The sequence below is a fragment of the Limanda limanda genome, chromosome 12 (genome assembly GCF_963576545.1).
Source record: "Limanda limanda chromosome 12, fLimLim1.1, whole genome shotgun sequence".
Classification (NCBI taxonomy): domain Eukaryota; kingdom Metazoa; phylum Chordata; class Actinopteri; order Pleuronectiformes; family Pleuronectidae; genus Limanda; species Limanda limanda.
Genome location: NC_083647.1, coordinates 2,630,306 through 2,642,754, shown reverse-complemented (window position 1 = coordinate 2,642,754; position 12,449 = coordinate 2,630,306). Strand labels below are relative to the sequence as shown.

Sequence of the window (12,449 nt, the reverse complement as noted above, 5' to 3'; positions counted from 1 at the left end):
CTCCACTGGGTGCGGCATCGCTGTCGGACGCTGCTAGCGGGAGACCCAGGGGGGGGCTGGTACTCCTCCCCCGATGACCGGCCCAACAAAAGCTTCCTCGATGCCCATTGCTCTCCACATAGAGTCAGAGGGAAGCGAAGAAGTGTGTTTGCACGCCATGGGCCGCACCAACACGAGTATGACACCTTCTCCAAAAGCTACAAGGGCAATGCTATCCGCACTACCAAGTACAGACTGTTGACCTTCATCCCCATGAACCTTTTCCAGCAGTTCCACAGGTCAGATCATGACTTTGGCAAGTAGCTGAAAATAATCAAATGGAATCATTTCTGTGCTTTTTGTAATCATAATGGTGTCGTCAATAGAATGATCATATTTGTTCAACCTGTTCTCAAGACTTTATGTCAGCAAAGTGGATGGAGTGACCCTATGAGCGAATGGTTAGGGCGTATCCCACATGGGCCTTTTGTCTTGATGGGCAGGTCTATGGTTTGACTCCCAGGTGGCCTCACCATACAGGCCACTGCATGTCTGTCACACCCTCAATCCCAGGAAGGCTCTTACCTTGTGAGCCACGAGGATTTTAGTGAGTTGGCCCTTAATTTGTAAAAGCATGGGAAATTACATCATCCAGTCAATTTGACAAATGCTGCTTAGGATGAGGTAACCCCAGGTTTGTCCTTCCAAAGTAGAGCAAATGCTGAGATGTATACCTACTTGGAGGCTGGAGCTTGAGTACGGCCCTGGCTGGACATGGTGTGACCCAGTCCTACAGCAACTGATGCGCCTCCAGCTCTTTATTTATGGATTTTCGCCTCTGTGTTGTTTTCCCTCCAGAAAGCACACAGTTCTCTCAAACCTGTTCAGCAGAACCGAGAGCAAACAGAGAAGCTGTGAGGTGGAACATTCAAATGTGCATCAGTAAAAGGCTCATATGTTGCCCTAGTGAGATACTTCAAAATAAGATGCAAGTAACACCCTGGTGCCCAGAAGGTACGGCCTAGACACTCCTTGGTGATTTTTATGCTTCACGGTAAAGCTGCTGTGTGTTCTCAGCAACACATTGTGGTGTAATGATTGCAAATGATTCCTTACAGCAACTTTGGCCAGGTTCAGACCTGGCATTGCATTCATCCTGAGTAAGTGGACCATAAGTGGACAGGTCTAAGTACCTCAGAGGAGGCGGTGTAAGACGCATCTAGCTTTTTTCTTTTCAGCAGTGTGAACACAATTGTGTCATGGACACATATGAAGGACCTTGAATGCCCCTGAGGCTACATGTTACATACTCAACTCTGAGGTGACTGAAAACACTGCTGGCCCCATTATAGTTTGAAAACTTCTGGCGCTGCATTTTATTCTTGAAAGGCAGAAACTGAGATGTTTGTAAGCAATGACGTAGACACTCTTGCTTGTTGGGTCTTTGAGTCCTGCTGATTTGGCATCCTTTCTGTCTTCTTTTTCCCCTGATGGCTTCCAGTGATGTATCTGTTGTAATAATTCTCTTTTGGGTGGAACTTTCCTCAGTTGTGTTCCTTTGATAAAGAATTCCCTGGGGGTGATGAGTTAATCAATCTTGTACCTGAACCTTGTCTCTGATGCAAGAAAGGAAAAAAGACTGAGTCTGATGTTAAAGGGATAGTACCAAATTCACTTATTCACTTTAATTATGTACTCATCCCTACGCCGATGGTGGGTGGTGTTTGAGTCCACAAAACACTTCTAGGAGTTTTAGGGGTAAACTTTGTTAGACCAGAAACCAATACCATTGAAGTCAATGGTGACGAGTCCTTCTTCAGACGTAATAAAACAAGGGAAAAACCATAAAATGTCTCCATACTGATCCAAGTGTCCTCAAGCCCCGAAATTCATATTTGACTCAAAACAAGATAATTTACACAGTGTTTTAAAGGTTCAGTGTGTAGAACTTAGTGATATCTAGTGGTGAAGTGGCATGTTGCAGCTGAATACTTTTCACCTCACCCTCCCCTTCCAAACATGAGGGAGAACCTGTCCTACGGTAACCTTCAGTTGTCCTAAAAAGTGAAGGCATCACTAGGATTATTTTGTATTCAATTTCTGCCAATAGATCCCTTTCACCTAAATCTTACGCACGGGACCTTTTTAAGCCGAAATGTCCACCGATGTCTTCCAACGACGTGCATTCAGGGACACTCGGAAATGCTCACGTCCGCTACCTTAGCCACTTCTGGTGGACTTTTAGGCTTCAAACACAGTGGAAATTACCTCGTTTTGAGTCGATTATGAATGTCGGGCCTTGCAGACACTTGGATGACACCAAACAAGAAATATAGAGGCATGTTATGTTTTTGCTGTTTTATTCTATAGAATTTATAGGTCACTAATGTCTTCAATTGTATTGGAGTCGGCTGGGACACTGTTTACCCCTGAGACACCAGAAGTGTTTATTGGACTCAAACACTTCACCCACCCCCCCATCGGCATAGGTGTAAGTAGATAATGAGAGTGAATTTTAATTTCTTTGTGAACTATCCCTTTAAGCTGGTTTTATTTTTTGCTAAGTTCTGCCTAGTGAGGTCATAGGGCTGACTTTGTTTACATTAGGTCTCGACTACAGGCAGAATGAAGGACTTGATTCCATTTCTACCAAAGTGTCATGAGGCAATCAGAGATCACATGGTATCTGGTATCATCAATCTGTCCCTCTTTTACCTAGAGATCACCCGGGTAATTATGATGCATTTTCATCAGCAGATCACTGGAAAACTGTGACATCATTAGTGCAGTAACCTCTTCACTGAGTCAGACTGAGGAAGGAGTTCTAACTGTAAAGTAATGAGGAGTAATGAGGTATTGTTATGGGTCATCAGAATAATTTTTCTGTTTAAGTCCATTTGCTCTCAGGTTTTAAATGAGAGCTTCTAGCAAACCGTATGTCCTCTGTGACGGAAACAAATAGACTTACTTTGTCTCGTGCATCAAATATTGATAATAGTTTGTTAATCATAAAACAAACTAGATATTTGCACATGTAATAGTTCCCACAGTATTACACTTAGCTTTAGCTTAAATATTTGGAAATGATTTATTTTCTATAAATGTTTCTCCTCACTGAATAGAAAATTGCTGTTCCCAATTTTCCCCACAGATAACCGTGTTTGATCAAATATAGTAAGCAATTTGCTCATGGTTGGAATAATGTTGCTTGTACTTAAGAACTCCGCCTCTTTCGTATAAAGACACTCGTAGCTGGATCAGTAAACCCAGAGATAGCCGGCTTCATGATACCATCCAGAATCACCAGTGTAAGGGAGAGTCGAATAAGTTGACATGCTCTGCTTGGGGTAAAAAGTTACATCAGAAATGTAATTCAGTTAATTAAAAACCAGCCACAAAATTTAAGAAACATGAGAATAGTCCTTGTATTTCATGCTATAAAAATAATGATACTTATAAAAGTTAATTTAATAGTAAAATGTGACAGTCAGTTATGTAAAGTACAGACAATTCGATGTCCCAACTAGAAAAGCTGTAGAAACATAAGGAATGATTGGCAATAATATTAAAGTAAGGCTAACTGTGAGAAAGATGTTATTGTCCTTTTGAAGAACACTGATATTTCTTGTATTATGGCGTTTCATAGTTTATGTTTAAATAATAACATATTCAGAATTTGTGATAGTAATAGCTAAAAGTGAAGTTTAAGGTTAAAACACTAAGTTATGGTTTTATCGGCATTGGTTATTAAGCAGGATTAAGCACAATAACTACTCAATTGATACCATGAACTTTGTAGCGGAATGAGGCAGATCGGGCGGTGGACCTGCGATATTTCACAGAAAATAATTGATGGATATTGATGAAAGAAATCTGGCATGTTCTGGGGTCTGATTATTATGAGTGTGTGATTTGGTGCACTTTGAATCTAGTGAATTTAGTTAAGCCTTGGCTCAGGTATTGAGTCTACTGAGTGCCATTGGAGTTTTTAAATGTACTTTTGAAGTACATACTTTGGGACATATGTGATGCATGGCTGATGATCTCACACTGCATAACATACCATTCAATTGGCACCGAGCACTAAAATACTATATATGCTATAGGCAGCAGGGGGCTCACTCACAGTTTCTGTTGACAACAACTTTAGTTATAAGTTACAAAAGCAATAGTGCTGACATAATAATATGATTTCAGTCACTTCTTTACATCCCCTCTTCTGTTCATGCAGATAGTTTGTTTAATTTCAGAGACATCTCGCTCTGAAACTCTGATTCCACCTTAATACAATAGAGGTGGATTAGATCCTGGATTGGAAGGAAAATCCCATTAAATTCAACAATAAAAATGATTTTGTGTAACAATGTCCTTAGATAACTTTCAAACCTCACATTTTATGTGAACTACTTTTTAATAATGTCTGCTGACCGTATGCTCTGTTTATTTTTCTCATTTGAATGAAACCCTACAGGGCTGTTTACCATCCTCCAGAGCGGAGTCTTTTTCAGATGGAGCGCACCCACTGTTCATACATCTTTAATAAATTAGGTTGCGTTTGCATTCTTTTCAGTCCTAATGTTTTGTTCTTAAAAGTCTGTGTCATTTCAATAGAAAGTGCTGAAGCAGCTTTGACCTCAGGGCAGGAACAGGAAGAGACACAGACACATGAGCACTCTTTTAATGAATGTTGTTATTCCATTTTTGAGTTGATGTATTTTCAGGGGTGCTAAAGAGGTAATGGCTTTTTATTTTTAACAATGTTATTATTAGTGTTATTATTTTGTCGGTTTATTTTTTGCAAAGGTCTTTATCTACTTTTTGTTTCTGAAGGTCAGAACTATCATTCAAATCAGCTTACAGCTGTTTATTGAACGTGTTGTGGTAGCACTTGCTTCATAATAATTGGCTGCTCTGGTATTTTCTTCGCAGGGCTGCTAACCTCTACTTCCTGTTCTTGGCGCTGCTGAACTGGGTGCCAGCGGTTGAGGCCTTTCAGAAGGAAATTACCATGATTCCGCTGGTGGTGGTTCTCGCCGTCATCGCCATCAAAGATGCACTGGAAGACTACAGACGCTATTTGTTCGACAAGAAGGTCAACAACAATGTTGCACGGGTATTCTGTGGGTGAGTGAACCTCTCTCAGCCTAAGTGGCTAATGCCAGTGACAGATGCTGTGTATGAAATGTATCCATGGCTGTAACTGGGTTGTCAAAATGACAATGTGCACAACACAGGTGGATTGAAACCCCTTGTAAACTACATTGGAAGAATCATGATAATTAAGTCAACAAACTCATGCAGAATGGTGTGTATGTCAACGTACATGTATAATGTACAGTAGTAGGGGGGAGGGGATAGCAATACTAAGTCAACACTCTGTACACACGCTGTCGGCACTTATAGTTAGATTGTGGAGGAGGGGCTTTATGAAATGCTGTGTGAACAGTGGCAGCCACAGCAGCACATCAGCTGACTGCCTTGGATGGATGTTGCAGAAAAACAAGCAAACTCGTCAAATTAGAACCATGAAGTGACACATACTGGTACTTTCGCTGTGTTGTTTAACATGTGATTTAAAGTCAAATCTGATTTCTTTGTGAAAACTCTTCCCAGGTTCACATGTGATTCCGAGAAGGGGACTAGTTTAAAGAAACGCTGCAACATTTACTTTTGCAACAGCGCCTCCTGCTGCCAAACGTGGTGACTCATTCTGTTGGTCCTTGTGTCTTTGTGATAAAGTGGATTTCAAGTAAAGAACAAACATAGTCTATCAATGTGTTGAGCTCTGACTGCATAGTCCACTGCAACTGAGTGGCGGATATTACCCATGATCCCTAGCTTCCTGAACCTGAAGAGCTGCAGCTAAAGCCTGTTCAGATTCTTCATATTCAAAAAATGTCCTCGCTGAATATTCAGGGATAAACATTGATTTTAAATCACGTCCACCCTTTTTTAACTGATCTTCAGTTCAGCATTTCTGTTGAACTTGCAGGTCCTGATTCCAACAATTGGCATTGGCTTAATGTTGCTTTAAGTTAAGGCTTTTAGATTTACCAGTTTAGTGACCACATTAATAACTGGTGTAGAATAGCTTTAGAAATGTAGCTGCATCAATGTTTTGTTTTAAGTCTAGTTGCATTTATGGTTATCCTAAAAATAGTCAATCTTTTTGTTGCACATTTGTACGTATACAATGTTGTTAACTGTCTCTTGATATACTTTTTATTTCCGTGTTTTTATATTTGTCACTTGTTACTATTGAGAAACCCTGAATTTACCAAAGGAAGCCGCAGTGTATGAGTGATATATCACAGGGAAAGTGCTGCACATAGATGACCTGTATTGGAGTGTGTGTGAATGGGTAAATGTAAAATTGAATAGTAAATATATCGAGACAAGAAAAGCATTTAATAAATACAGACCATTTACAGCAGTTACACAACAGACTCCATGGGGACACAATGTTGTAGAAATCTTGGTCTTTGTCAGTAACCTCGGATATGATGACCTCTAGTGGCCGGATTTATGCAGGGGACAGCAGCTTCTTTAGAAAGATGTTCACACTTGGTCATTATGGACTATTGAGTGTAAACTGAAATATAGATAAAATAAATGAAGTTTAAATTGCACACTTTAACATTTTGTTGAGACTGCAACAATCTCAACCTCTCTGCTCAAGATCTGTGGTGCTACAACCATGTCCCACTACTTCCACCTTCGCACCTCGTGGAGAGGTTCACAACCAGAGCTCCTCAGTTTAACAAAGACATACATGTGGGTCATTTCAGGCAAATGAAGATAGTGACAATACTCTTGTGATTTTATTGTAAACAGAACGGCACTCTGTGGAGCGCACACCTCTATAGGCCCAACAGTCCCCTTATAAAACCACATTTGAATTCACTAGGTGCAGATTTTTATTATGATCTGAACCAAATTGCCCCGATTAATAAATATCAGCCCCCTTAACATGGCTGATTTTGAAAACATCGAGATCCATGATTAAGAAAGTGAGAGAAAATAATCATGGACCCACTGATCTGCAACACAAAGGTAATGGGTTCTTTCTTACGTCATACCCCGCTTCTCAACAAAGTTTCATGGAAATCGGTTCATGTCCGACTAATTTACAATAGAAAAATATATTTTGAAAGAAACATTTTTTTAATAAAGATAGTAAAGTAAAGTGTGACATAAGAAATGTTTTTCTCCCGAAAATACATTTTGCAAAAACCTTTAGTGTTGAATATACTCTATTATATAAGTCAGGGTTGGTTTCTAGGCTTGTCCTCCTGGGTGATAGACTTTCCCTCTGCCTCTCCCCTTCCCGTACCTTACCAGAACAGTCTGCCCCTGTACCTGGGTGTGTTCCTGCCAGTAATATTGACTGTAGGAAGATCCCTCATTTCAGTTCTTTGAATGTTCAATGATACAGTGTCACCTGCAAGACAAGCATTTAAAACTGAAAGTAGGAATCAATGAGAACAGGAATCGAATAGATATGGCCACTCATTATGAATATCATTTTCCATTTGTGCTGATAGGTCCCCTTCATCCTTCACACAGGAGCTTTTATGGACAGCTCAGTGTGTTGGTTGTGTGTGTAACAGGTGAGAGGTTCAAGAGAGATTTTCTACCACTGCTGTCATGAAAATTGATGTTGTTGATTCAAGTTTTATTTGTCATGTGCAGTGGCTATTGCCAGTGATAGATGCTGTGTATGAAATGTATCCGTGGCTGTAACTGGGTTGTCAAACTGACAATGTGCACAACACAGGTGGATTGAAACCCCTTGTAAACTACATTGAGAGAATCATGATAATTAAGTCAGCCAACACATGCAGAATGGTGTGTTTGTATAATGTACAGCAGTAGGGGGGGAGGGAATAGCAATACTAAGTCAACACTCTGTACACACGCTGTCGGCACTTATAGTTAGATTGCGGAGGAGGGGCTTTATGAAATGCTGTTTGAACTGTAGCGTCTGCCAGATGACACTGGAGAGAACAGTATGCGTGCTGGATGGCTGTGGTCCTTGGTTATACTCTGTTATGCTGGTTCATGGCGTTGTCATTGGTTTAGGGATTGAGTTGGAGGGTTTCTCTAGTCACTGCCTCAGTAAAACAATATTAACATGAAGAATCTCTGCTGTTAAGGGATATGTGAGTCTGTCCACTGAGATGGTCGCCAAGGAAATCAACGACGGCACACTCCCTGCTGCCACTCAGACGCTTGTATATCTTGTTTCACAATCTGTCTTTGTGTCAGTTGTAAAACTTGTACCTTGAGTTTGTTTACAGTGTGCCCTTAAGAGGAGTGTCGGCGCGTTCCGTCCGCGGTTAGTTAGCGATCCACCCAGCTTTCACACTTCCCGCTTTGCCTGGACAGGGTTAAAAGGACTCCACATCGGAATGGTCAGTTAGAAGAAAGGACAGCATGAACCTGCAGGAAAACCACAATACAACCTGGAGAACAAGTGCAGGCAGGTGAGGCTTCCAAGTGGAGACATACAGCAGCAGGTGGACCAGGAGCGAAGGACTCATGTATAGCTGGGAGCTTCCGTCCCATCGTCACTCTACCAAGGAGCGCCTTCAGAAAAAGAGGACAGTGGTACCCTCCTGTACAGACGATGAGGAATTGGGTAAACTCCTGAAGCTGTATAAAAGCAACAAGATTCGCACCACAAAGTATTCTTTCCTTTCATTCCTGCCCAAGAATCTGTTTGAGCAGCTCCATCGCTTTGCCAATGTTTACTTCATCCTACTTGCTGCGCTCAACTTCGTTCCTGTGGTGGAGGCCTTCCAGCCAGAGATCGCTGTGGCCCCGGTCGTTCTGGTGTTGTCATTGACAGCCATCAAAGACATTTGGGAAGACTACCGCAGGTTTAAATCCGATCATTTGATCAACAGGCTTCTCTGCCGTGTTTACAGCAGGTAGGTCTGATGACGCAGCGTATTCTTCTGGAATATTCTACTTGACCTAATCTTTTTTTATTAGTTTCATGAAGGAGGTTGGTTCTTCCTGGATCTAATGTTTCTTGAGAACAATGGCACAATAGTATTGTCGGCAGAAATTAGAATCAATGAAAAATGGACTCAGTAGAACACGCACGTTCATTTAAATCCGCTAGATCTTGATTTATATTGTTTGAATCATCAAGATCCATGAATTACACTGTGAAACTGGTGAAAATGTCACTATCTTGAAATGTTATAGAAATGAAAAAAATTCCTGGACCCATCCAATCAGATCTCCCCCCAAATTGAATGGGTTCTTTCTTGGTTTGTGTCCCACTCTTCCACCAAGGTTTGTGGAAATCTGTTCAGTAGTTTGTTTGTGTAATCCTGCTGACAAACAAACCAACCAACAGACCTCTTTGGCGGAGGTAAAGATATCGTAACTAATGTCCTTCTGTTACTGTTTTAATTAGTATAGTAGATTTTGGGAAGACATTTAGTGAGTGAATTTGAGCCCAAAAGCAAATAACACTGCAAAGTCAGTTACAAGAAAGCAGACTATATATAAACTAGGGACGGTGCATCCTCTCTTGTTGAGGATCTATATTCAACACATTACTTATTTTAAAAGCTTGATTCTTATCTAGCAGAACATTATAAATAAAGCCTGTTTCTAGATTACTTTTACTTCCACACTGGTCGTAACCGCCTGGTTTGCTCACCACACCTTCTAAAACCAACACCATTATTTCTGTGGTTTATTTGGAGGAACTTTTTTAGTGGAGTAGTTTATCACAGATGAGCTCTTGACAAATATGATTTACAGTAATTCCTCTCACCCAATGTATTTATGTCATTACCTGGAAGGGGTTATGAACTTTGAGAACAATAATTAACCACAGTTTATTTGCTCACTGTGTGAATTATACCTGTTGACCAAAGGCGTGTTTTGTCTCTGAACCTTTAAGAATATTACAGATTATGTCGTAAAATACAAGGAGCGTTCAGTTCAAATCTACAGTAGAGAGTACACTACGTACAATATGCAATACCGATTTTTCCTAAGACAAATACAGTTTCCATTCTAATACCTAATTACATATACAAATACAAAAGTTTTACACGTGTCATCTATTGCACTTCTGTCCATCCTGGGAGAGGGATCCCTCACATGTGTCTCTCTGAGATTTCTACGTTCTTTTTCCCCTGTTGAAAGGTTTTTTTAAGTAGTATTTCCTTACTCCTGTTCAGGGTTTAGGGCAGAGGATGTCCCGCCTTGTTAAAGCCCAATGAGACAAATTGTGATTTGTGAATATGGGCTATACAAATACAATTTGATTGATTTGACTGTAGTGATTTTAATCCCTATGTGTCTCTTTTATCTCTGCTCTCCTTCTAGCAAACAGAAATCCTACAATGACCAGTGCTGGAAGGATGTGCGAGTGGGAGACTTTGTGCATCTGTCCTGTAATGAAATCATCCCTGCTGACATGCTGCTGCTGTATTCCTCTGACTCCCGTGGGGTCTGCTACATTGAGACCGCCAACCTGGACGGAGAGACCAACCTGAAACAGAGACAGGTGGTTTCAGACCTTCCACTGCAGGTACAGTAACGGATGAGAAGGTTTCATATGTGCAAGATGTGTGTGCTATGTTTTCATTGTATGTTGTATTGTTTTACCTCATTACCTTGAGACAGAGAGTACAACATTTCTTCAAATGCAATTCTTGGAGCCTTACTTTAAAACAACATTTTTGGAGATTTTATTAATGTTAAATAACAATTTCCCCCTGTTCTACAACCAATTTTATATACATACATACAAATATTGATTTATATCCTGAGAACCAGAGAAAGCATATTTTTCTGCCCTGTGAAAACCTTGCGCCTTACCCACAATGCAATTTAAATGCTGCATGACCTTTGGTATGTTTTCCTTAAGGCTACATTAGCCCTTATACTTATCTAGAGATAAGGCGCAAGATTCCTAAATGCCCCTGTAGTGGTGAAAAGTTATATATTAAGGTCACGTTTGAGTTCAGCTAGCACTTTAAATGATTAATTAGTGGCCAGATGATACAGAGAGCTACAACAGACCAGCCTCCTCTAGAGTGAGCTGACATACAGGGTTAATGTGTCATTCTTGACACTTTCCAAAGGCAAGGGTTGCAGAATGAAAATTAGAGCGGCTAGGAAATCTCAAACCCAGGCACACCATACACAACACAATTCATCAAACTGCGTCAGACAATGCGCAGCTGCGTATGGATATCAAAATAATGTGTTACTAAATGCATGGAGACAATGGTGCTGTGTGTGCGCCTTTGGTCAGCTGAAGTGCAGCATGTATGTAGCCTTACAGTGAATCAGTGGTGTAATGAAGAAGGTGGTGGATGTATCCTCCAGCTCTGTCACTAAACAAATGATTGCTGAATCTTTACCGTGACTATGTGAAGGAGAATTGTTTTTGTTTACTTTCATACTGCGACAGATTGAAAGAAAGAACAATGACAGAACTGGAACCCTGCATTCAAGCAAAGCATTTACCCTTAAGGTCAGGATTCAGGTGTGCTCCACTTTCAGGGGCAGCTGCTGACCTCAGTGCTTTGAGGAGAAAGGCTGCTCTGTTGTGCTGCAGTCTTGTGAAGAATTGTGTCTCGTGTACACTTTGAGAGCTTTATTTGAAACATGGCCTCAATATGTAATAGTTTTTTTTAATAGGCCCAAACCTTTATCAAGGATGAACTGATTAGAATTACTGGTATTTCACTGGCCGTTATGGGAAAATAAACTTCATACCTCTTATTAAATTCCCTCAAAGGCTTCATGACATACGTTATACCTCACTATAAGAGCCTGGGTCGCATGGATTCAAACTGCAGCTTGAGTGGTTGTGCAGAGCGTACGACCCTGGGGCAGTTCTACTTTCATGTGCATTAGCTTTCTCAAAGACCTGCTAACAGACTACAGATCCTGTAGTGGCCAGATGTGACCAGTAGCCTCCAAAGAAAGTGCATGTTTTTAATCAGAATATTTATATTTATAATCCCTGCAGATCAATATGAAAACTGAGAGTATATATATTTGTATATTATTGCATTGTCCTTTTTTTAATATGACAACCAGATGTTGATCAGACAAATTCCTTGATATGTCTAATATTTCAATATGTATTGCACTGAATCTTGAGGCTATTAGACAGAATAATTTTCCAGACCTTTGCTGTAGGGAATCTCTATCTGGACCTCTCTGAATTTGATTTGACCCCCCCTGCTCTATACCCTCTACGTTGGTGAAGGAAAACATTTTGTGATCAAATATCTACTAATCAGAGGCTTGAGTGAACATACTGTACGTGCTGCTTCATGTTAAAGCTCAAATGGTTTAAACCACGTCACATCAACACATTGTATTGCTCCCACAGTCTGTAACTGCTGTTGGGATATTTGTTTTTCATATGATCTTGACTCTGGGATTATGTTTGACACCAGACTTTGTGGTTGTCGTGTTAT

At 40.5% G+C, this 12,449-nt stretch overlaps 1 protein-coding gene across 1 annotated transcript in view; it reads left to right on the top strand.

The window, feature by feature from the left end:
* The first annotated feature begins 252 nt into the window (after positions 1–252).
* Positions 253–12,449, top strand: part of atp10d (ATPase phospholipid transporting 10D) — a 29,523-nt gene continuing 17,326 nt past the window's right edge. Inside the window, exons 1-3 of the mRNA XM_061082923.1 lie at positions 253–278; positions 4,909–5,103; positions 10,336–10,540. Coding sequence (XP_060938906.1) covers positions 253–278; positions 4,909–5,103; positions 10,336–10,540 — 426 coding nt within the window. The remainder of the gene's footprint in view (positions 279–4,908; positions 5,104–10,335; positions 10,541–12,449) is intronic.